Source organism: Trichoplax adhaerens, genomic scaffold (assembly GCF_000150275.1).
Source record: "Trichoplax adhaerens TRIADscaffold_5 genomic scaffold, whole genome shotgun sequence".
In the NCBI taxonomy this organism is placed as follows: domain Eukaryota; kingdom Metazoa; phylum Placozoa; class Uniplacotomia; order Trichoplacea; family Trichoplacidae; genus Trichoplax; species Trichoplax adhaerens.
The window spans coordinates 1,686,186-1,710,281 of NW_002060947.1; the positions used below are offsets into that span (position 1 = coordinate 1,686,186).

General features: G+C 34.3%; 2 protein-coding genes across 2 annotated transcripts; both read left to right on the plus strand.

Moving 5' to 3' along the window:
- Window positions 1-1,807: 1,807 nt before the first annotated feature.
- On the plus strand, window positions 1,808-6,092 carry TRIADDRAFT_25606 (uncharacterized protein; the record flags this gene model as incomplete). Its single annotated transcript, XM_002112325.1, has 20 exons — window positions 1,808-1,903; window positions 2,361-2,408; window positions 2,734-2,786; window positions 2,870-2,975; window positions 3,301-3,373; window positions 3,553-3,644; window positions 3,797-3,879; window positions 3,956-4,028; window positions 4,170-4,235; window positions 4,326-4,394; window positions 4,470-4,537; window positions 4,613-4,653; window positions 4,734-4,797; window positions 4,876-4,948; window positions 5,046-5,111; window positions 5,212-5,316; window positions 5,429-5,539; window positions 5,611-5,701; window positions 5,852-5,907; window positions 6,015-6,092. 20 exons carry the CDS (start codon window positions 1,808-1,810, stop codon window positions 6,090-6,092), a joined length of 1,512 nt encoding a protein of 503 aa, XP_002112361.1.
- Window positions 6,093-9,985: 3,893 nt separating this feature from the next.
- On the plus strand, window positions 9,986-10,988 carry TRIADDRAFT_7832 (uncharacterized protein; the record flags this gene model as incomplete). The annotated part of the gene is made up of 3 exons (XM_002112326.1): window positions 9,986-10,075; window positions 10,339-10,464; window positions 10,815-10,988. Coding segments are annotated over 3 exons (390 nt in total), but the record flags the coding sequence as incomplete, so codon positions are not given.
- Between the last annotated feature and the right edge of the window lie 13,108 nt (window positions 10,989-24,096).

The following is a 24,096-nucleotide window of genomic DNA, read 5'->3' on the forward strand; positions in this document are numbered from 1 at the left end:
TGTCGTCGCTAATAGACTAAATTCTACCAATGCAATTGAATAATTTTCGATGGCAATCCAAGTCCACTATGGAGAAGAATTGGCCAAGCAATGGCGTCGATTAATTGGATTGCCACTTCAATTGCTTGAACCTCAATCAATCGACGACGAGTCTATTACTAGCGACTCCACCCTCGGGGCCAGACTTGCCACTGGGTCTGCTGGTGTCGAGTCGATTGGTGCGTCAATACAGTAGGTGTCGATCGCACATGGTTGAGCAGTTTGTGGTACTGTAGTGTGCTGCACTGTACACTGTACTGTACAGTATGAGTACTGTACACTGTACAACACTGTATGCAAAACGACATCTGGACGGATGTCGTGGCCGTCACTTCCAGTACAGTACTGTCTAGTTGATAGTCATTGGCACACTACAGTACAGTACTGTAGGAAAATAGTACAGTACTGTACAAACGCAATCTGGACGGATATCGTGACCTTTTCTAAATTGGCGCACTAGTCCAGTACAGAACGTTGAATTTATACAGTTTAATACTGTACACTACGGTACTGGAAGTGAAGGTCACTATATCCGTCCGGACTTGGTTTGGACTACCTTACTGTACAATGTACTGTACTGTAGTGTGTACAGTACTGTAAATTAGTATGAACCATACGGTACTCTACTGTACTGTACTGTAGTGTACTGGAATTGAGGTCACGATATCCGTCCGGATTTGGTTTGTACTATTTTCCTGCAGTACTGTACAATGTACTGTAGTGTGCAAATTAGTTTGAATCATACTGTACTGGAAGTAAAGGTCACGATATCCGTCCGGACTTGGCTTGTACTCTTTTCCTACAGTACATACTGTACAGTGTACAGCATATAGTACAGTAGTGCAAATTAGTATGAAGTTCATACTGTACTATGAACCATACAGTACTATACTGGAAGTGAAGGTCACGATATCCGTCCGGATTTGGTTTGTACTATTTTCCTACAGTACTGTACAATGTACTGGACAGTACTGGAAGTAAAGGTCACGATATCCGTCCGGACTTGGCTTGTACTCTTTTCCTACAGTACATACTGTACAGTGTACAGCATATAGTACTGTACAGTAGTGCAAATTAGTATGAAGTTCATACTGTACTATGAACCATACAGTACTGTACTGGAAGTGAAGGTCACGATATCCGTCCGGATTTGGTGAGGAACTGAGTCAGGTCTAACTGAGTGAGTACTATTTTCATACAGTGTACAGACAGTCCCGTACAGTATAAACTCAATGGACTGTACAGTGTACAGTGTGCAGTACAGTCTTGTACGGTACTAGTGCGCAAATTCAGAAAAGGTCACGATATCCGTCCAGATTTGGTGAGGACTATTTCCATACAGTACAGTACAGTGTACAGTACAGTCCCGTACAATATAAACTCAATGTACTGTACTGGAGGTACTGTAGACTACAGTACGGTACAGTACGCTCTTTTCCACTACAGTACTGTACAATGTACAGTACATGTACTGTACTGTAGTGGTCGATGACTCCATGTTGCAAGCGCTCTCCATACGTACCGTACTGTACTGTACTATACGTAACTATAGGGGACCCAACCGACGGCAGTCGATAGAAACGGTTGGGAACCACACGAGCCGCGTCCTGCAAGTTACCTACTCTACTTGGCACACTAGACGAGGATTTCTAGGTGCCATTTTGCAACCTTCTACCACTGCAGGAAAAAGAAAACTTGGACAACCAATTCGTCGAAGGAAATCTTGATAACGTCTTCCATTACAACCACAATCTCTCGGTAGCCAACCATGGATTCTATCATTGAACAACAACGGGGATATCATGAAGAATTAGAACGCGTCGAAGATGCCATGATTAAAGAAAATCTTCGTAAAAAGATATCGGTAAGAACTCTTGATGGAGAGAGAGCCAAAGCTTGCTCAATTACATCATAGGATAAGCTTCACTAGCAACAACTTGCAATCAATTCACACTTCAATCATGCCTTATCCAGTACATATTGGCTGGTGGTGTATAACCTTGTATACTAAACCACTAGTCATGGACATAGTGAGCAATCATACTCAAAGAAAATAATTCATCTATTCTTCATTCACTGCTTGCATTGCACTGGCTAGTGGGAAACTCGACGCCTATTCTCATCATCATTTCCTTGACAATATTAGCTTTCATGATTGCTTCATCATCTATACAGTAATAAATAAATGCTTACAATGATGCTAACGAGTGGAGAAATGAAATAATACAAGCATTCCTAACACAATTTCAATCTAATTCTGCCCATACATATATATATCATCACATGAATGATACTAAATTCAGCTTTTTCTTACCCTATAGTATCGTGATCAAATCAACAGTCAACATTACGTCAAGCAATTACTCGAGGTAGGTTGAAAGCAATCTTGCACTGCATTCAAATCTTAGTATAATATGTTAGCGATATTCTACAGCAAGGTAATGCATTGTCAACGCTAGTCTAGTAGCTACCTATCAATAGGCAAGTTACACTTGCCTCATAAGGGATTAACTACAATGGATTCACAACCTCGGTGTAGACGTACCTCATACTCTACAATACTCCTTCGAGTATTACTAAATGATAGACGATATATCTATTAATCTTACAATTCCGTACTAGCTATAAGCTAGCTCATATTATGTTCTTCTTTCTTGCTAATGATTATTCGTCTATGAAAAACGTATCTGCTAGCGTGCTACGGAAATTAGCGAACTATTGGTGGAATCTTATGAAGATGGAGATGAGTATGTTACTTGCACAATCAATTATAGCTGTTCCCATGAGGAATTTCATCAATCACATTGTTATAATTGCTTATATTCTAAAGGTTACGCAAAGAAGAAGTACAATCAGTGTCTGGATCCAACGAATTTGCTGAATTTTATCGACGTTATAAATCCTTAAAGGATTACTATGCTCGTTATCCAGCAGACGTAAGTCAACTCGTGAGACTAAATTGTACATCTACATAATTTTCCATCTTCAACAACATACCAATTTCGTTTCAAAATTCAACCATCTTACCTATGAATAGCAATTCTTACACTGTATAGTAACTTTGTTATAAATACAAATGTGATAACAATAGTAATCCACACAGAGTAATATCAACACTACTCGTCTTATCAAATATTTCAAATTGAGATTTTGTAGCTTTTAAATAAATTGAAGTTAATGTAATCTTAGAGTAGCATTCCTATTTATAATAATACTCCACAATAAATCATCAATTCTATATAAACAATGATTATGATTTAGATTCAAGAACCTATGCAGTTCGAGTTTCTGAAAATGCAAGAAGCGTTTGAATCTCAATCAGAGGATGTGCAGAGTAAGTATTGAATTTAAACTACAAGTACAGTATAGTTCTCTCTGTAGCCTTTGATTCCTAAACCAATATAACATAATAGTAATCTAGTTCATGAAGTAAGTCTTTAGCAGCTGTTCTTGTAACTATCACAAATCTTAACGGTAAAACCAATAATCTGTTATTAATCTTGACTAATACAGATCTGGTAACTTTTACCGATGAAGAGGGCTATGGAAAGTACTTGGATCTGCATGAGTGTCATGAAAGATATAATAATCTTAAAGGATTGGAAGTACGGGACTCACTAATTCATAATACTTTCTAATTTATTATTGTTTCGCAATCTTACTAGTACGACATGGTAAAATTGAAACTGTTCCAACTGTAAATATATTTTTTAATAAGCAATCAACTTATCGCTACTTTCGTCTATTTTGAACTTAGCATGTGGACTATTTAACTTATATTACAACCTTTGATCAACTATTTGAAGTACCTAAAGAAAAGAAAAACAATGATTATAAGGAGTAATTATTAACTTGAATCTCGTTGGTAAATCATGGATTACAAACATCAATTTATTAATCGCATTAATTCCTCCAGTTATCTAGATTCATTACTCAAGTACTTATTTTCATACCTTGAGCGTATCAAGCCTTTACTTGATCTAGATAAGGTATTATCAACGTTATATCATAAAGTGAATGCCAGCTTGCACGAGATCACATACATCAGCCTAGTAGTCCTGTTATGTGCGATCCATTTGCGATTATTACGTAAATACAAGTAACTGATTAATTATAATGCGTTTCATTAGGAATATGACACTGCTAAAGAAGATTTCGAAAATAAATGGTCACTGGGCACATTCCCCGGTTGGCCGGTTAGTAACTTTGTGTTAACCATGCAATGAAAAATGTTATTTTTATATTGAATTGTGGAATAAAAGTGTTACAAATTATCTGGATATTAGAAAGATGCGGGTAGTGCCCTTTCGCGAACTGGAGCTGCCCTTGATTTATCAGCGTTTTCTTCATCTGAGGTATAGTATTATGTCTATTTAATACCTAAGTTCGACAGGAAACTATGTAACATTTGACTTAACTGATTCAATTAGGAACTGATGTCCCTTGGATTAGATAGATTAAAATCGGCGCTTATGGCCTTGGGATTAAAATGCGGAGGGTTAGTTGAAAGATTCCTTGAATTGTGTTTTAGTGATGTATGTATTTTAAATCGGTTAATATTGTTTTAAAATAGTACTTTGGAGGAGAGAGCTAAGCGTCTTTTTAGTACCAAAGGTGAGTAACAAGAGTGCGAGCTTCTATTTCAGTCAAGATATACATACTGTACTTATAACGATAAATGGATGTCTTTTTAGGCAAAACTTTAGATCAGATAGATTCGTCTCTGTTTACTAAAACGAAAACAGGAAAAGGGCACCAGTAAGATTAAAATTTATAATTAAAGGACCCTTTGCATTAACACAGCATTATCATACTAATCTGATTATCTTACTGTAGAGAGGGAAGCGATCGTAATAAGGAAATCGCTGGTTTAGAAGCTCAAATTTATCACACCTCTGAATTACTAGGAGTAGGCATCCTACCAATTTGACCTATCGTATATAGATGTAATAGCTAAATTTATTTAAATTGAATTGATTTCTCTTATACTTTTACTTGCATACTAGACACAGAGGTCTCAAACGCGAGAAAATATAGAACGTAAATTGGCACGTACTGCGGAAGAGTTAGAGGTACGTGGTGGTAACTGTTTTATAGTCAGTTGTTATTTTGCTTGAAAGGAAAGGAAATCCGATTATAACGTACGTACGGTATTATATAAACGAATGTTAGGAAGAAGAAGAGGTGGAACAATATAGTGAGTCGGAATCTGATGATGATGGTGAAGAAGGTGTATTGTATAATCCTAAGAATCTACCCTTGGGTTGGGATGGCAAGGTGATCTGCCTATGAGATGCTATGTTACATATCTAACTATTAGTATTTGTTAATTATTTGATATTATGTTGTTTAATATCGCCAATATACTTTGCTTCATTTTATACTGTAGCCTATTCCGTACTGGCTTTACAAATTACACGGGCTCAATATTTATTATGACTGCGAAATTTGTGGAAATTATTCATATAGAGGACCGAAAGCTTTTCAAAGACATTTTGCGGTAATTTTACTCGATAAGATATGGAAATGTCCGAAGGGGAATTTTTTTAACCGCTTTATGTTAACTGATAGGAGTGGCGTCATGCTCATGGAATGCGCTGCTTAGGAATACCCAATACTGCTCACTTTGCAAATGTTACCAAAATTAAAGATGCATTATCACGTATGAAATAGTTGATTGTCATTTCTATCGGGCATGTATAATGCCTCTATTACTTTATGACTGTTTAATTTCATTAACCTTTATAAAACTATAATTTCCATATGATTCGTTGCCGTTAAAGTAACGCAGTAATTATCGCTTGTTTCGTAGTTTGGGATAAATTGAAAGATTCAAAGACTAAAGAACGGTTTGATAGCGATGCTGAGGTATTATACGATTCGTACAGTACACGTTGCTTTATCTGCAGCGTTTAAATAGAGACGCTACAATACAACTGTTAGACCTCGAACTAAAACTCTTGGGTCAACTTTAGGAGGAATTCGAAGACTCATTCGGAAATGTAGTTAATCGCAAAGTGTACGATGATTTACGAAAGCAGGGCCTTTTGTAATGGAAAAAGGAGGTATATAACTGTAGCGAAAATAAAAACATTTTCTATCTTGTAAATGATTTACGTCCTGGCAGATATATAAAGTCCATGTTTACCAAATAAAATCTCCCTTTTTGTTGTTGAAATTGACGTAGCTATTACTGATACCCGTACTACTGTACTAACGTTGTGGTATGCTATCGATTCTTCTAATGTAGGTCACCTCACAACCTTTATAGGAGTATTAGCTTCATGCAGACCATACTAGAACATTAGAAACCAATTGAAACTAAATATGCGCATGTTTCTTCTTTTCCATTAATCGAGCGTGTCACAATTGATGAGAAGGTACCATCCATTTACTTACAAGTGATTTCTCGACCAAAACTAATTTTACCGACTTACTTTGCGAATATAAATAGCGTACGTCTTTATTATATTATACGATCTTTATTGCCTTATTTCTAATTAGCTTTTCGATCGAACGTTATCATGTCACTGAACTGTTGTAAATGATGTGAATGCTAGTACTATAATGCTAGAATTGACAACTTTATAAGTTTCCCACATTATGGCCCTGCCCTGCAGGACATCTTTTTTACATTGTATTGATGATGCGTTGCTATTTCGTGTAATAATGTATTGTATTGTGTTCCAGACGTAACTAACTTTATTAGGATAAATCTTACTGTACATGTAAACTATTAACCTATGAACGATAGCCATCGCGGCTCACCGGAACTGTTCTGTTAGGGTAAATATTAGCACGCGCAAAGAAAATGATGTCTGATCAAAAGCTTATTTTAATTATTTCGATTATACTGTGGGAATGATCTTTGCATATCAAACTACCGTAGTGCCCTTACAGTACAATAAAAATCCTCTTACAGATAAGATTGTTTTTGGCGCAAATTTGGCCAAAATTGAAGAAATTTTGTATTTTCGGATGAGGTAAGTTACAGGGATTGACTTGAGTAATTGAATCTCTATAGTTCAGCACAGTATAATACAGATAGTTTCCGGTAGTGAAAATGTTGTCATTTCGTAAATTGATAAATTCAATTCTTGACAGTTATTATTAAATATACACCACACATGATATTTGAACTACGGTATTGTAGTCTTCTGGTGTCACCGATGCTAGCATTTCAAGACAACGCATGAACATGGAGGATAACAATAAAATCTTGAAGTTTTTTTAATGATAAAAATTATTAATTTTATCGTTTTATATGTGAATTGCATATCTAAACTTTGATATTGGGCGATATTCAGCCTATGCGTACTACCTGTACCATTGCGAATACCGTAATATTTCTATACTGTCATTCATAGACTTACTGTATAATTCTTGCATGAGAATTGAACATGCACTCATCTACTCATCTCTTACTCTCTCTTACAGTAGAAAAAGAACGGGACACCCAACTACTTTAACTGAGTATAACCAATTCTATAGTACAGCAGTAAATAGAAAGTAATACGTCTCATAGTGTGTACGTAATATCTATAAATGATGTGAAGATTGGCAAATAAGGGATGAACAGTACTATCCGATTTTCGTACAATTTTGATAGACTTTAATAGTACTTTGGTACTGTTCATACTATGAGAGTATAAGTTGAAGCTAGGCGATTTTTAATTTATTATACGTATCAATTATTGCCTACTGCTCGTCGTCATTAAATCATAATAGAAAGTCACTCAAAATTGGTTGTCCAAGGTCAGTAAGTAGTCACTTTTCTACCTAGTGTAGTCATGGAGAAGACATTTATCCTATCAACAGCCATATCGCAATGCGGTTATTGAATCAAGTCTATTAAAATCGCGACACCACTATTAAAACGCATAAAAATTGCACGCGTTGTGGATATTACTGTTGATCCAATCGCTCATGCCTTGCATCAACGAAAGAATATTTTGATATCCTAATATTAATTGATTGCTGTCCACCTTAGCAACTCTCTTTATCATCTGTCTAGATTCAAGTCTATTAAAACGCATAAAAATTGCACGCGTTGTGGATATTACTGTTGATCCAATCGCTCATGCCTTGCATCAACGAAAGAATATTTTGATATCCTAATATTAATTGATTGCTGTCCATCTTAGCAACTCTCTTCATCATCTTCTTGAATCATCTGTCTAGATTCAAGTCTATTAAAACGCATAAAAATTACACGCGTTGTGGATATTACTGTTGATCCAATCGCTCATGCCTTGCATCAACGAAAGAATATTTTGATATCCTAATATTAATTGATTACTGTCCACCTTAGCAACTCTCTTCATTATCTTCTTGAATCATCTGTCTAGATTCAAGTCTATTAAAACGCATAAAAATTACACGCGTTGTGGATATTACTGTTGATCCAATCGCTCATGCCTTGCATCAACGAAAGAATATTTTGATATCCTAATATTAATTGATTACTGTCCATCTTAGCAACTCTCTTCTTCATCTTCTTGAATCATCTGTCTAGATTCAAGTCTATTAAAACGCATAAAAATTACACGCGTTGTGGATATTACTGTTGATCCAATCGCTCATGCCTTGCATCAACGAAAGAATATTTTGATATCCTAATATTAATTGATTGCTGTCCACCTTAGCAACTCTCTTCATCTTCTTGAATCATCTGTCTAGATTCAAGTCTATTAAAATCGCGACACCACTATTAAAACGAATAAAAATTGCACGCGTTGTGGATATTACTGTTGATCCAATCGCTCATGCCTTGCATCAACGAAAGAATATTTTGATATCCTAATATTAATTGATTACTGTCCACCTTTGCAACTCTCTTCATCATCTTGAATCATCTGTCTAGACTCTAGACTCACTTTGGGAATGTATTTTACAGTCTTTCCACGTGTGCTGTACTATGTACTACGGTTGCATAGTGGATCCTGTAGAGTGTCTAATACAGTCCACGGATAGCAGTCTAATTACAGTATAGTATTACAAAGAGCAGAAGAATGGAAACTTGGATGCCCTATCTCTATGCTCTACTGTACTCTTCGGCCAAGTGATCACTAGTGGATAGTATGCTATTGCATGTACTGTACGAGACATGACAGTCTTATAGTACAATACATTGTAGAAGTGAGTACTATACACTGTAAGGCAACTTTTCTTGGTATCGTAAATGACTGCATACTGGATAGCTTTGACTAAAATTGATGTCACCGGAAGTCAATCATTCGTTACTCAGACTGCGTGGTAGTGACATTATTTTTGATGAGGATGGGTACTAGCCCAGTCTACTGTACTGTACTGTATGTTACAGACCATGCAAAGAGAAACGGGTAATGTACTGTATTGCAGAAAATGCAAATGGCCTCTTATGCCAAAATTAACGCGGATGCCTAGACTAAAGCTAAACCCTAAACCTTCTCCGACTTGCATTCGAACTCGTCCCTAATTGTAAAGCAACACAAGTCACCCTCAGACTTTGTATTACATGAAAAATACGCTGCATCGGTTATCTGAAGAAAAATAGAGGAATATTAAAGGAAAGGAAGACGATATGGCTACTATAGCATACTGGACACGGTATAGTACTGCATAATATACAGGTACAGTATCAGCTTTCCCTCGTCGCTTGCAAAAAGAGTGTCACTTGTTCTGGACTCAGGGACTACCTAGAGTGCTAAGTCATCCTTACAGGTGACATCAGTTTCAATCAACGCCATACACGTCAACCCTAGTCCGCGTACAGTACGTCAATTACAGTGTACAGTGTGTTTACAGAACTGTATACTGTATGGATTGTACTGTATGAATCGTGCAGATCGGTAGTAACATGGCGGATGCGGGTTTCTTTCGTGTAAGTATACTACTTCTTGCTTCTATTTCCATTGAATAAGGAGGATAAATCATAATGTATCTTCAAAATCGATCCATATTGTAGGGCACAAGTACAGAGCAGGATGCTCGTTTTTCAGATAAGGACAAAAAACTCCTTAAAATGATGAAATTTGCTAATAATCTAAGTGTTAAGGTAAGATGGAAGAGGTGCACAAATTTGTCAACTACTTCTAATTAGTCTATGTCCATGACAACACTTGACGAGCTACTTTCAACATACAACAGATAGACAGATGTGTTAGTGTATGTAGACATTCATGTATTGCATTTTACTACTTAGAACTGTAAGTTACATGTAATGTTAATGTATTAGAATTGGAAACAAATCCAATGCTACTAGTTTTCACTTGCACACTCACTGCATTTTTTTATTCATGGATATTGAATTTGGTGTAGATTGATATGGAACGCGTTAACTTAGACACGGTGAAACCATGGATTAGCAATAAAGTCTTGGAAATTTTAGGCATTGAAGATGACGTATTTATCGACTATGTTATCAACATGTTGGAATCCGAGCGTGTAAATATGTCTAATATTCAATATATAATATAATCGAATACGAGTACGAGCTGAAATCATGTTCATGGAATAGTTTGGCTCAGATAGTACAACACCATGATGGGCAATATTATTAAAAATTAGAAAACAACTAAACATCATGAAATGATCATAAACTTCTCATACTATGCTATCTATTTTAAAAATAGATACCATATCTTAATACTACAATATCCTATCGACTTCTACGTTTATCAGTTTCAAAAGTGTTCATTGTTTTACTCAAATTGCTGCATACGTACGCGTATGTTTAAGGGTTAAAACTACTAATCTGTGGTAATTTAGTATTTATTACTTGTCAACATTTATAGCATCCTGACCCTAAGCGCATGCAGATAAATGTTACTCCTTTCTTACAAGCTAAACCTGCTACCAAGTTTATGCAAGAACTATGGAATATGTTAGCATCTGCTCAGGAGAATGTAAGTGGTATTCCTAGTACCATGTTAGAGAAAAAGAAAGAAGAAATACGTCTTCGTAAGGTAAAATTGCTATAACACGGTGATTTTCCTTCTTCACTAAATGTAGTACGATACAGCAATAATTATAGTTGTTTGTTGCCATCGCTATATTATCTCCATACTAGCGGCCTAAGTGTACAGTTTTTGACAACTAACTTGATAAATTAATCGCGAATGAAATAGTCCTTTCAATTATTGCTTGTCGCTAATGTAAATGAAATGTAATTGCAAATAGGAAGAACAAGACAGAATTGCCGCCAACCTGCAGCGGCATGTTGCAGCATCCGATGATCCTGTACCGGATAAAATTGCTTCTAAACGATCCCCAACCAATAGTGAGGTATGAGAAATGAACCTGCAGAAATTTGGACGGTATTCAAGTTAAATTGGTCTATTAATTGATTGCAATATTGCTATTATTTTACATATGCACTTGTAAAAATATTCCCTGCCAATTAGCCATCCAAATCAAGCGCAGGTGAGTTATTTATCCGATGCTATTCTAAGCTATTGCTGATCGCATATAGTGTGAATATAATAACATGTAATCTAGAATACTTCATCATAATTATGAGTGTATAACATTTTCCTTTATTTACGCTCCCATTTCTCACAATATCAGGAAGCCACAGTAGTTCCTCTGAAAGGTACTTATGTTAAAAATTTTGTATCATTGAGATCAATGCTATTATAGATACATTCTAGCATCTTTATTATAATAATAATATTGACTTCTAATTCCGGCTGCAAAGTGATGATTCTCATTCTGACCACCGTAAAAGTCATCGAGACGATCGTCGTCAAAGATCTCGTAGTCCACGTCGTCAGCGATCGCGTAGTAGATCCCGTAGCCCACGTCGTCGTCGTCGTCAGACCAGATCTCGCAGTCCTCGGATTCAAAAACGTGCATCACGAAGCGTATCGAGTAGTCCCCGTCGTCGACGATCACGAAGTAGATCCACAAGTCCTCGTCGACGCCGATCACCTAGCAATCCTATCAGACGTCGACGCCGATCACCTAGCAATCCTATCAGACGTCGACGCCAAACCAGCGGATCCGTTAGTCCACGCCGTCGTAGAAGTAGAACACGTAGTCCACGTAAACGCCGTTCACGGACCAGTTCCATTACTCGACGAAGACGTCGATCCCGAAGTGAATCGCACGGGAGATCTCGCCGACGTAAATCACGTAGCCCACCTCGTCGACGTAGATCATATAGCCGATCATACAGTCCACCAAGGCGTCCTATACGTAGTAGCCCATGGCGACGTCGAAGATCACCAAGTCCTCGCCGACGCCGTTCGAGTAGATCATATAGTCCGCGTAGACGTAATCAACAACGTAATCCGCGCTGGCGAAGATCACGCAGTAGGTCAAATAGCCCTCGCCGAAGACGGCGTAGTCGATCTCATAGTCCTCGTAAAGGGAGATTTTCTACTAATAAATCACGTAGTCCAAGCTCACAAAGCGAATCTGCCGAAGAAATCTCTAGAAGTAAAAAATCTCGCTATGAATCCAGCAGAAGCCGTCGAGTTCGATCAAATAGTCCAAGTAGAAGACGTTCAAGAAGTGTATCAGATAGTGGTCGTTCCAACAAAAGTAGAGATAGATCCTATAATTCGCCTGATAGAAGACAACGTAGTGGCTCTGAAAGTTCCTATGCAAAGAGGGCAAAAAACAAGTCTCCTGATAATCGTAGGATAAGAAAATCCAGTGATTCCGTAGACCCTACGCAAGAGAAATCGAAAAGTAGATCTGTTACACCTGCAAACGATACTGTAAGAGCTAGTAGAGAATCCAGTGAGAAATCAGATGACGCTGAAGCTGAAGTTTCCAATAATACGAGCTTAGAGCTGAAGAAGAACGGTAGCGCAACTCACAAAGATAGCGTACCTGAAGGTAGTAGTCAGGCTGAACAGAGGATGGAAGTAGGCGATGAAAATGACGACGTGCGTAAATAAAACTTTTATCAATAACTAATACAAGTAAAATATGTCATGATTCATGACACTTTTGCATCTATATGTAAGTAATAAAAGATATAAACTATGACCGCTATATAGGATGGTAGTCCAGCTCGAAAAGAAGTGGATCGTAGTCAAAGTCATAAAAAGAAGAAAAGTAAAAAGCACAAGAAGCACTCTTCGAAACATAAACATAAACATAAATCAAAAAAGCATAAAAAGGAGGAGTTATCTGTAAGTGGCAGCGATTCTCAATAATAACTTTAACGAGAATACGATGCGAATATCTGCATATCCGTATGTGACCCTTTCTTGTATAACCTAAAGTATTTCTTAATGATGCTGTCCGAATTACAAAGTAGTTACAACATTTGTGGTAAAGTAATTGCTATTTTAAATACTTTCATTGGTAACTTAAGGTATCACAAGGCACTGACCTTGAAGAGTTGGAAAAAGATCTACGCGAGAAGGCGTTAAGGTCAATGAAACGTTCTGGTAGAAACTTAGATAGTAATGATTCCTAGATTATGTGCATCGAAGTTTACTAAAAATTATGTAATTCATTTTTGATAACACCATCTTGTTTACTAATTACTTGTTAGTCAAGAATCTGTATAATACAGAATGGCCACATGGTTATTAACGTTGCAATGAAAACATTATGCTGTAAACTGTCTTACTGTACATTAAATGACATTTGTTGTTCATACATGGCAATCTTTCTTGGTTGCATAAGTTGTAACCTGACCATAGTTTCGTAGCTACATGATGACGTACAGGACGATTCGTTTAAGGTAGAAGTCAATATGCATGATGCTTTATCAATGACTTTATCAATGATAATACGACTACCCAACTGCCTATCGGTTATTTAAGCAGTTGTTATTCGTATATTATTACTATATCATCAGCTTGCTTGCAATTTTAATTAAATTGTCTCCTGCATTGATATTATTAATGAATTATAAATACGTTGACACAGTGCTACTTTCAGCTTACTATGCTGTCTGCAAATCGTAAATTCTTAGTTAGGAACATGATTAGATCATACGACATCACACTTAGTATGCTGTCTTTCCCCAATAATTGCAGACACTTTGATAGAGTAAGTGAAACTAAGCTTACAATTTATTACTACCTGTTATGTTTTTATGACCGAATAGCAGGAGCCAATAAATATTTGAAAACCAGTAATGAGCCTAACTTATATTTAGATGTCAATAACAAATAATATAATACTAGTTTACTTTACATTTCTATTTGCTTGATATTATAATATCCATTTACTACTCTCTTGAAAGCCCTATAATGTTGGAGAAGAAGCGAGAAAAAGCTACCCAACTAGCTAGACACCACTTTCAGAAATGGATTCTACTTTCTAACATGATGCCGTTTTTTTCTGATATTTATTTCACAACAATAGCCGCTTTATTGCCAAGAGATCCCAGTGTCGTCAGTATACGATACAAGTCGCTAATTATCTAGTTTGGAAAACGTTCCTGTATTTAAACTCATCCAATAGATCTTTTTCATCAATTTAAAATAATACAAATAGCAGTTCCCAAATGTATCCAAAATATAACTTTTAATGCTGCCATCGTACACTTTTTATGCTTTCTATCTAAATAATTCAAAATTTGTTTCACTTTACTTTTATGCGCTTTAATACTCATGCAAGTAAAATTAATCTTAAAACCGATGGTAACAGTAATGCTTTCCTACACCAAAATCGGAAGAAAGTGCAATTTTGGTTACTTTTAAACTGAATAGATTGCAGCAATTTACGTTAATTTCATACACGCTATAACGTTGTAGTTACAACAACAGAGTTGTATAACGTTTGCATATTTCTTTGGCTTTATTATATAATATACTAAATTAGCCTCTCTTAGTTCGATACTACTAATATCGCTATACACGTATATGTACTACATTTATTCATTTTACTCGTAAAGTAGTAGGTATGCTACGGTCAATCCCGGGAATGACCGAATAACATTTATACCTAAAACAGATTACTTTACAGTTAAAAGGACTTTAATAGGCATGATTGATCGATACTATCTTTGATCATCTAATACAATTCATTATTATGATAAACTTATGAAACAGGAAAGACTTGCAATATATCACTGCTGATCCATCAAATCATCCTAATAAAATTGAATCACTTAATAATATTGCAACTGAAGCTTAGTATGAAATCACTACATTTATGCAATATAAATCCGTAGAAAGTTATTGAAAATTAATTAATAAATCAGTTAGCCATTTCATACTTTTTTATTGCAAGTAGTTAAGAATAATTTATGAAGCGATGTTAGTATTCAGTTTACATCTAGAAAGGAACAATGACAGTAGTCCTTATATATGAACTTATTCATGGCTTAATCGTTGTACAATCGTCATTTTCGAGATTGTAATCGTAGCTTGAGCTAAAAACTTTCTCCCTTGCCGTCATAACTATGTAGAATAATACTACATTGGTATAATTTTTACTTCATCATCTACTGAATACGATCACCTTCTCGTAATAATAGTATAGAATTTCAAAAGGAACTATGAAATTAACATATACTACGTATATCCTGTGCGTGATATTTCAAGGCGCAATTGGGAAAATCCGTCGAGGATCAAAAGGCAAGTTTTTACTTGTTAGATGCAAATTATATCTTACAAGTTCTTGATGAATCACCATCACGGCATTTCCAATTAAAATCTATAAATTTCCTTAGGAATACATCGCTTATTTCAAGGATAAATTCGTTGATCATATTTGGCGACAATTCAAATCAATACACGCACATTCCAATCCGATGTCGTAACAAAATAGCGCAATCACAAAATTATTCTCTGAATTCTCGGAATTAACCAGTTAGACTGTATTAAACATTGCCCATTGAAATCCTAGCTGTCTCTATCATACAGCTTATCCTTATTTCGTATAACTCAGGGTTTCACTTAATTCTCTGTGAAAGAAAGTCAGAGTAGGAATCTTTCCTAATGGATAATTATAATCAGCATAAAGTAACTTCAAAATAGATTTCTTTCCTTACTGCAAGTTATGTAATAGTATTTACAACTTCCTTCTTATCTAATCCGAAATCGACGTCGATGACAGCTTGTTCAGTCCGACTCCTATCCAAAATTCGACATAGGGATAATACAAAGAAGCTGTTTTGCTATTCTATTGAGAAATTTTAAATATGATTTTGTTTGCTTTAGAAAATGTAAACTCTTTTATAAGTATGGAGAAGCATCATACCATTCACAGCGATCAGGTGTAAGGGAAGTGAAAATAGAACTGTCCAATGAACAGCAAATGTAATCATAAAGTTATCAACATTTTTGAATTCGTATCAGTATTTGCGTCAGGATTTTTCAGTCTAAAGACAAATCAAAGGTTTCATAAAGCTTCTGATTACTTATTTATTATAAAGCCAGATACGCACTGAAATTGACTCTTTCACTCAAATTGAAGGTCAAAGCAGCCATATCACAAGCAATCTTTACAGATTAATAATTTTAATAAAATAACTACAGAACATAAAAGACTATTTCTTGCTACAACCTATGAATAAATGGATACTGTCTCCAGTATAGCAATAACGCAAGAAATAACTTGCTATTCTGGCACGAAAGTTGTAATAAAATCTACTTTATAGCTCATAAAACAATATGATCTCTCATATCTAAAAGGGCTTGATATTATCTTAAGCGATTTAGTAACGACAATGAAATAAGTCTACTTTAAGGCTTCAAATGCTACAGAGTTGCATACGACTGTTTTCTTAAAAATTATAACTAAGGAAATTCCAATCTCCTAGAATGTATAAATCGACATGTTGGTATAGTGCTAACCTAGGCTTTCTTCACATAGTTGCCAGTTTATCATCAGAAATGATCTGTTGGTTTAGAAAACAGAAATACTAACGACAGTAATTCCAAATTGAACTACCTCGATAGGGTAAATAACATCCAATATCCAAATATGGCTAAAACATGAAAGGAAATAATTACTATAAAACTTACAGCATCACTTCTTTTCTACAACTCGCTGCAACGTTTTAGTCATCAAAATTTATAATTATAATCTATCTATCATGTTTCCTCAACAATTCGATGGATTGCATTACTTTACTAATCAACAGCATCTCTTTTCCAACAATCTATCACCCCAGCAGTCTAATTCGTTTACCGTTTCATTTTAGAACTCGATGCAAAATGTTTTAATTCTATGACGATCTGCATTACCCTTTTTGGACAAATTATAATTATTATTTCCTCGTGATAGCGAGGATAACTAAATTGCGATGAAAAATAGACTGAGTTGATGCGCTCAACTGTCCATATTTCCTCCTCTTTATAAAACTACTATATCGTTAAACTACTTGAGTAAATGAATTTATTTATATGCGCATAGCTGTCTCTATTTTCTCTTCTATGTAAAATTGCTTTCGTAAATGAACTGATATTTAAGCACCGAGCTGTCACTGTTTCCTCTACTCTATAAAACCCCTCGGTCGTTAAATTGGTTCGATGCTCAAACCAATTTTTATGTACCCAGATATCTTTGTTTCCTCATTTCTATAAAATTGCTTGAAAAATAAACCAATTTGTATGCATCTAGCTATCTCTTATTCTTCTCCGTAATATTACTCTATCGTTAAATTGTTACGGTAAGTGAACTGATTTTTAAGTAACTAACAGTCTCTACTTCCTCTTCTCTATAAAATTACTCTATGGTTAAATTGTTATGATACTATACATGAACCGATAGTCATATACCAAACCGCCTCTATTTTGTCTTCCCCATCAAATTACTCTATCGCTAAATTGCTAGGTTAGGTGAACTAAATTTATGCTTGCAAACATCTCTATTTTATCTTCCCTACAAGATTACTCTTTCGTGAAATTGCTTAGATAAATAAACTAAATTTTATGCCTCCAGATGTCTCTATTTCGTTTTCCCCATTAAATTATTTTATCCTTAAATTGCTTGAGTAAATTAAACGGAAGTTTATTCCAAAAATCGATATCGTTTTCCCTATAACATTACAGTTTCAGTATTAAACTGCCTGGGTAGATGAACTGAATTTTTTATGCCTCAAAATATCTCTATTTTGTCTTCTGTATAAAATTACTCTTTCGTTATATTGCTTAAGTAGATGCACTGAATTTAATGCATCCAGATGTCTCTATTTTATTTCTCTATAAAATTACTCTATCGTTAAATATCTTGGGTAAGTGAACCGAATCTTGTCTCTCCAGATGTCCCTATTTCATTTTCTCCATTAAATTACTCTATCGTTCAATCGCTTGAGTAATGAATTAAATTTTATGCCTCCAGATGTCTGTATTTCGTCATCTTCATAAAATAACTCTGTTGTTAAATTGCTACGGTGCATGAACTGAATTTTATGCCTCCAGACATCTCTAATTTGTCTTCTTCATAACATGACACGATCATTAAATTGCTACGGTACATGAACTGATTATTGTGTTCTAAACTATTTCGAATTCGTTTTCTCTATCAGATTATTCTATCATTAAATTGCTTAAGTGAATGAAGTGAATTTTATGCATCCAAATGTCTTTATTTCGTCTTCTCCATCAAATAAACCTTACCGTTAAATTGCTCTGGCAAATGAACAGGTTTTTATACATTAAAAAGTCTTGATCTCCTCTTACTATCAATTACTCTATCTTTAAGTCTTAGAGAGTTTAAATACTTTTCGTTTCGTGAAACAGCTTAAAGCAATACTTTAATTTCATGACTGTCTGTATTATTTCTTGTTTATAAACTAACGCTATCAATATAATCATGGATAGTTTAATTCATCTATTGTTATGGTTAAACAGCTCAATAAATACTTTCATGCTATAATAGCTAATATCATTCGTCCCGTAAAAACTACCATCATCATATCTACGGCCAATTTAATTTCGTCCATCATTTCATTACGCAGTTCAGGGTAAAAAATTAATTTATCAAGTACATGGAGTGCTTTTTCTCTTATATTTAAGCTACTCCTATCTTGCAATCATGACGAGTTCAATTTATCGATCGTCCGTCACCAATTTCAGTACAATCCACTAATTTTATAGTAGTGTATTAGCTCTTCCTTTACCAATCACTCAATCATTACAGCCATAACCAGCTTAATTTATCTCTCATTTGAGCTAGATATAAACTAATGACAATTCGATGCCATGTATTAATCCTACATGTTAGGCCATCATATCTTAGGCAGAAAGATTCATCTTCTTCCTATCGTTATCATTGATTGTTCATTGTCCATTACAATCTTCATGCCAACTACTTATTCGAATCAACTCTATCGATTGATTCCTACACTGGTATGAAATAGAAATGATTTTCGCATCATTTCTAGATCGCAATAAATTTAACAGCAATTAAGTGCTATACTAATTTTTTTTTATTCTATCGGTCTCCTTTAATAATTATGTGTTTAATATAGAAAAAAATATCAACTTACTATGGTAAATTTTATCTTTATACAATTATCAACTAACTGTGTTTTCAATCCTTCTATATTAATGCAGTATGCGTAAAATTGAAATTCTTTCTTATTGGATATTACTATTTTTAGTGATCATTTTGAATGGAATTGAATTTCCCATATTAGAAGCAGTTATTCACTGTGCTTGAAATTCTATTTCAATTTACCATTATTATCCATTATATCCATCTCTAAATTGCAATCCCTAATTAGTCAATAATATTCTCAGTTATTCCATATATAATACATCGTGCCATATTTAATATTGCGTTGGTTTCAGCTGATTTTTCGAAATGAATTCCAATTTACAAATTATTTTTCGAAGGAATTCTCTCTATTTTACCAGTTGGAGATCATGATCAAAACAATAATTGTAGTATATAGTTAAATGATTATTCTATGAGAAACCCCACCCAAAGCTCCATCGCTATTCTATAACTAAATTAAGATATAAAATAAGCTACCTAACAGACATGCGGTTATGATTTCAAATTATGTCGTTGAAGAATACAGTATACCTGGCTATCCACTGTAGTTAGCTACGACTATAAAAACTATTGTTCACTGGAAAGAATGAGGAATTATGGGTCATTTATAAGAATCTATATATTATTATTTGTCCTTTCATACTGATCTCATTCATGGGAAAAGCTATTAAAGCAGTAACATCATGAACAACCTCCAGATCTAAAAAACCGTCACAGAAACCGACTCAACTGTTACTAAAGCTCATTTCTCGAATTATCAATTCTACCCAATTGGACAAGTAAGTTGTAAATTTGAAAGATGTCGGATACTACCTCATGCTTTACGATAATAAGATCGGTTATTTTTTCACTCTGAGTCATGATAGAAATTACTTTCATTAATTTCCATGAATAAACTCATCTCATACTAATAAATTATGTATTATAGTCCTTGAAATTGATTCGTCAAGTTCATTTACCTTGGATACAAAGATAACTCGGAAAAAAAGTATAAGCTAAAGCATTATACGCATAACTACTTCTGTATTATCTCAATCTTTCATTGATTTATTTCTCTTGAACAGAATAAGAGGTCTCTATTAACATTGGGCATCGCCAAGAAAAAAAAATACAAGCTATAATTTTTGGTGTGGTTCGCCGACTTTTTTCATCACAGGTTAGTTCTTTAACGCTAAGTTAAGATAAAGTAACTAGAGTCATTATTACTCTAGGATGTCCTTTTTCAAACTTAAAGAAATAGTGATTATAACAAGGTAATTTATACAATCATGCTTATTGCTCTTAAGAAATAAGCAAATATTCGAGACTAAAAGCGTTCGTATAAAGCATTACTCCTATAGATATTGCCTAATACTTGCAATATAAAAGACTGTCAGTAAGGCGATGACCATGAATCTAGCAATTATTTTTTTCTTCTCATTTTTTGTACAACGATGATTATGATTGATGATAGTTATTGTTTGCCAAGCACGTTGGTTATTAATAGATTTTAACTTGAATTTTTGCCCATTTCGGTATTTTACAATGTGGGATGGGTTACTATTATTGCACTATATAAGAAAATTTAATGCTTAGGGGGTGGTATGGCCAGACGAATATAACCAATAAGTATTTGCAAAATTTTTGTTCCCAACCTTTCAGTTGAAATATTAGTTGAACGCTATTATACAATTAAAATATTTCAGGCGGCTATGGAGTCGAAGATATTAGCGTATTGATAATCATCAGTTACGATCATTCCGGCAGCTTCTAAAGCATCTAAACTGATGAGAGTCTAGTTGATTTGAAGATCGAAGGCTAATTAAGTTAACCCCTGAAATTGGTAGAATGATTAGTATCAATATAATTTCTGTTACGTCTGAGATATTTCGACCAAATTTTAGCGTTGACATTCACTGTTCGACCATTTGTGGGTTAAAACCAATCTATTCACGATTTATAATTAAAAAAAGTAATTAAATGCAGGAAGAAGCGGATTAACCGCTTTATTGGCGATCCTACGCTATAATGGACAATCATAACTATCGCCACATCCTTGCATATCAAGAAGCAGCCAAAAGGTAGCAATTCTACTCAGATTCCTACTAGATTGATTAAATAGAGATGTAGAAGTGCATGATAGGTATATTAGCTGGACGCAGAGAGAATACTGTCAGACGGAACACGGGCAATCATCCAAATTACTCGTCTTTAACTTTTAAACAATCTATAGAACTACAAAATTTTCTCATCAATTGAAATAATAGGACCAAAAGTGACTGGCAGAAGTGATGTCTCTGAATTAAAACAAAAAATGTGACATAAATTGCAGATCAAAAAGTTAATTTATGTAAAATATGCGCTATATCATACGGGAATAGATAGACCAAGTACTAATTTGGACTAGTGGAATACACCTCGGTCAAATAGTTGCAAAGGAATTGTTAGAATGCATCTAATTTGTCTTTCTAATTATAGTCGGTTTGGAAATTTGAACATTGAATACGATATAGTTATGCAGATATAGTAGCTTGGTTTAGAGTCAATAAAAATAGTCGCCAACGAAATTAATTTGCCACCCATGATTGAACTTAATATCATCTACGTACTATTAGCTATTTAATTGATTTGTTGACATAGTTTAACAGCATATTTCCTGCTTCACTCCTCGATCTTATACTAAAAAATGTTTGAACAACTTTCAAGGCATTTTTTTTGTCCTTAGCTCATATTCATCTCGTATCTTGTTGATAATCCATAAATTTGAGATGTTATTTCAAAGAAATGGATGCTGTATTTCTTCCTTTATTGAATCAGTGATGCATGAAATCTTTGTAATGATAAACCAATGAATTCTAGTCGTCTAGTTGGAAGTAAGCAAATTTGTTGTAATCTGATCAACTATTCAGACACATGGCATTTTTGAGGATCACGAATACAAAATGGAGATTGTCCGCTTGGATAATAGAAGATAGATTGTAATCATTATATTAAGGTCAATATCCTTTGAAAAATTGTCGACTAGTAAATGAAACAAAAAAATGGAAATGATTCAGAAAATAATAATTATTTAAACTTCATTCAACATCGACAGATTTCATAGAGTAGGAACGATTATATTAGGCAACGCATTTTCTCTATCACCTTTATTACCATGACTGCAATACTTTGCACCAATAAAATTGTAATTGAAAGTAATAACACACAATTGTCCTTGATTCACAAAAAAAGGATTGATGAATTTTCTATACTTTTACCTTTTCTATTACTATCAACGTTTATCATCTTACGTCAAGTTTGGTTGCATCTATTATCACTATAGATAGTCAATGAGGAATATCTTTTAGGTAATATAGAGTAGAAATTATGCAGTGATTATAAAAACTCTCAATATTATTATCCCGAATCTAGTTTTAGCGGTATCAAATTTAATTAAGCCACTATGACTGCAAAATGGCCGAAATCTGCAAATGTCTTTTCTATCATGACATTTAGAATGCATCCCTTTTCCTCCCTTACTCATTATTATACTATAGGGAAGTATTTTTAATGTCTACTTTTATAGAAACATAAATGATGGTAGTAGGGACAATGTCCCTTCTAGCTATACAGAACCGTTAATTAATTAGTAATAATTAAATAGGCAAAGCTGTAAGATCGTTAAAGGAGAGTTGTGAACGTGATGATAAAAATAATAGTAATGATACACATTAAAGTTCAGCTATAATATGCCTATACCCTTCCGTATATAGCGAGCAATTATTTTAACCGCGGGTAAAAGTGATTCTATTTTTCCAACTAGTCTGTAAAAAGCTATATTATCCATGAATGTAGTAGAAAATATTCTATAATCATGTTTCTATCTTGGATAATTTTGCAATCATTTGTTACATCGTGACCTTCTCATAAATATCGTTCATCCAAGAAATTCTATATTTCGTTACCAACAAAGCCATCTGGTAGTCCTAACTAGTCTTTGGTGTATTTCTATGACAAGGTTTTAAAAAATTGTTTCATCAGATTCGGTTTCATAATTACTCGTTCTACAGTAATTATTCCACGTTCTTGTCTAGCGATTTCTCTTATTAGATAGAGCAATTAGTAGATTGTTAATATAAAGAATACTGATGTTGGTATCAAATTGTATTTTACCTATTACTTTTTCATTACAATGATTAGCTCACGGACTATATTATTTACCGTATTATAAGCCCGCTAAATGTACCATATTATATAAAAATGCTGATAATTACTTCATTATCTTAAACGAAATTTTGAAGAAAAAGTTAATTGTTTACAAAAAGAACAAGATAGTCTTATGAGTAATTCATTCAACAAATGACTATTTGCTAGGTCTAATTTAGAATATTCAATAGCTATAAACATAAATTATTTCGACACCATATGGCATATTTACTATAGCACTGACTTCTAGTAAGTAATTTTTAATGCGAATATTTTACTTGGAGTAAGATTTCAAAAGATCATGACATAGATTTTCATTAATTCATAACTTTTACCAATATTCATATTTAATCATATAAACTCAAGTAGGGGTTTTTTCCATCTTTAACGAAATACCGGATAACTTTTCCCTAAAATGAGGTGTATCATCAACTGTGCGGTAGTAAACTTCATCACTACAATAGTAATTATATAGTAGTTTAAAGGAGATGA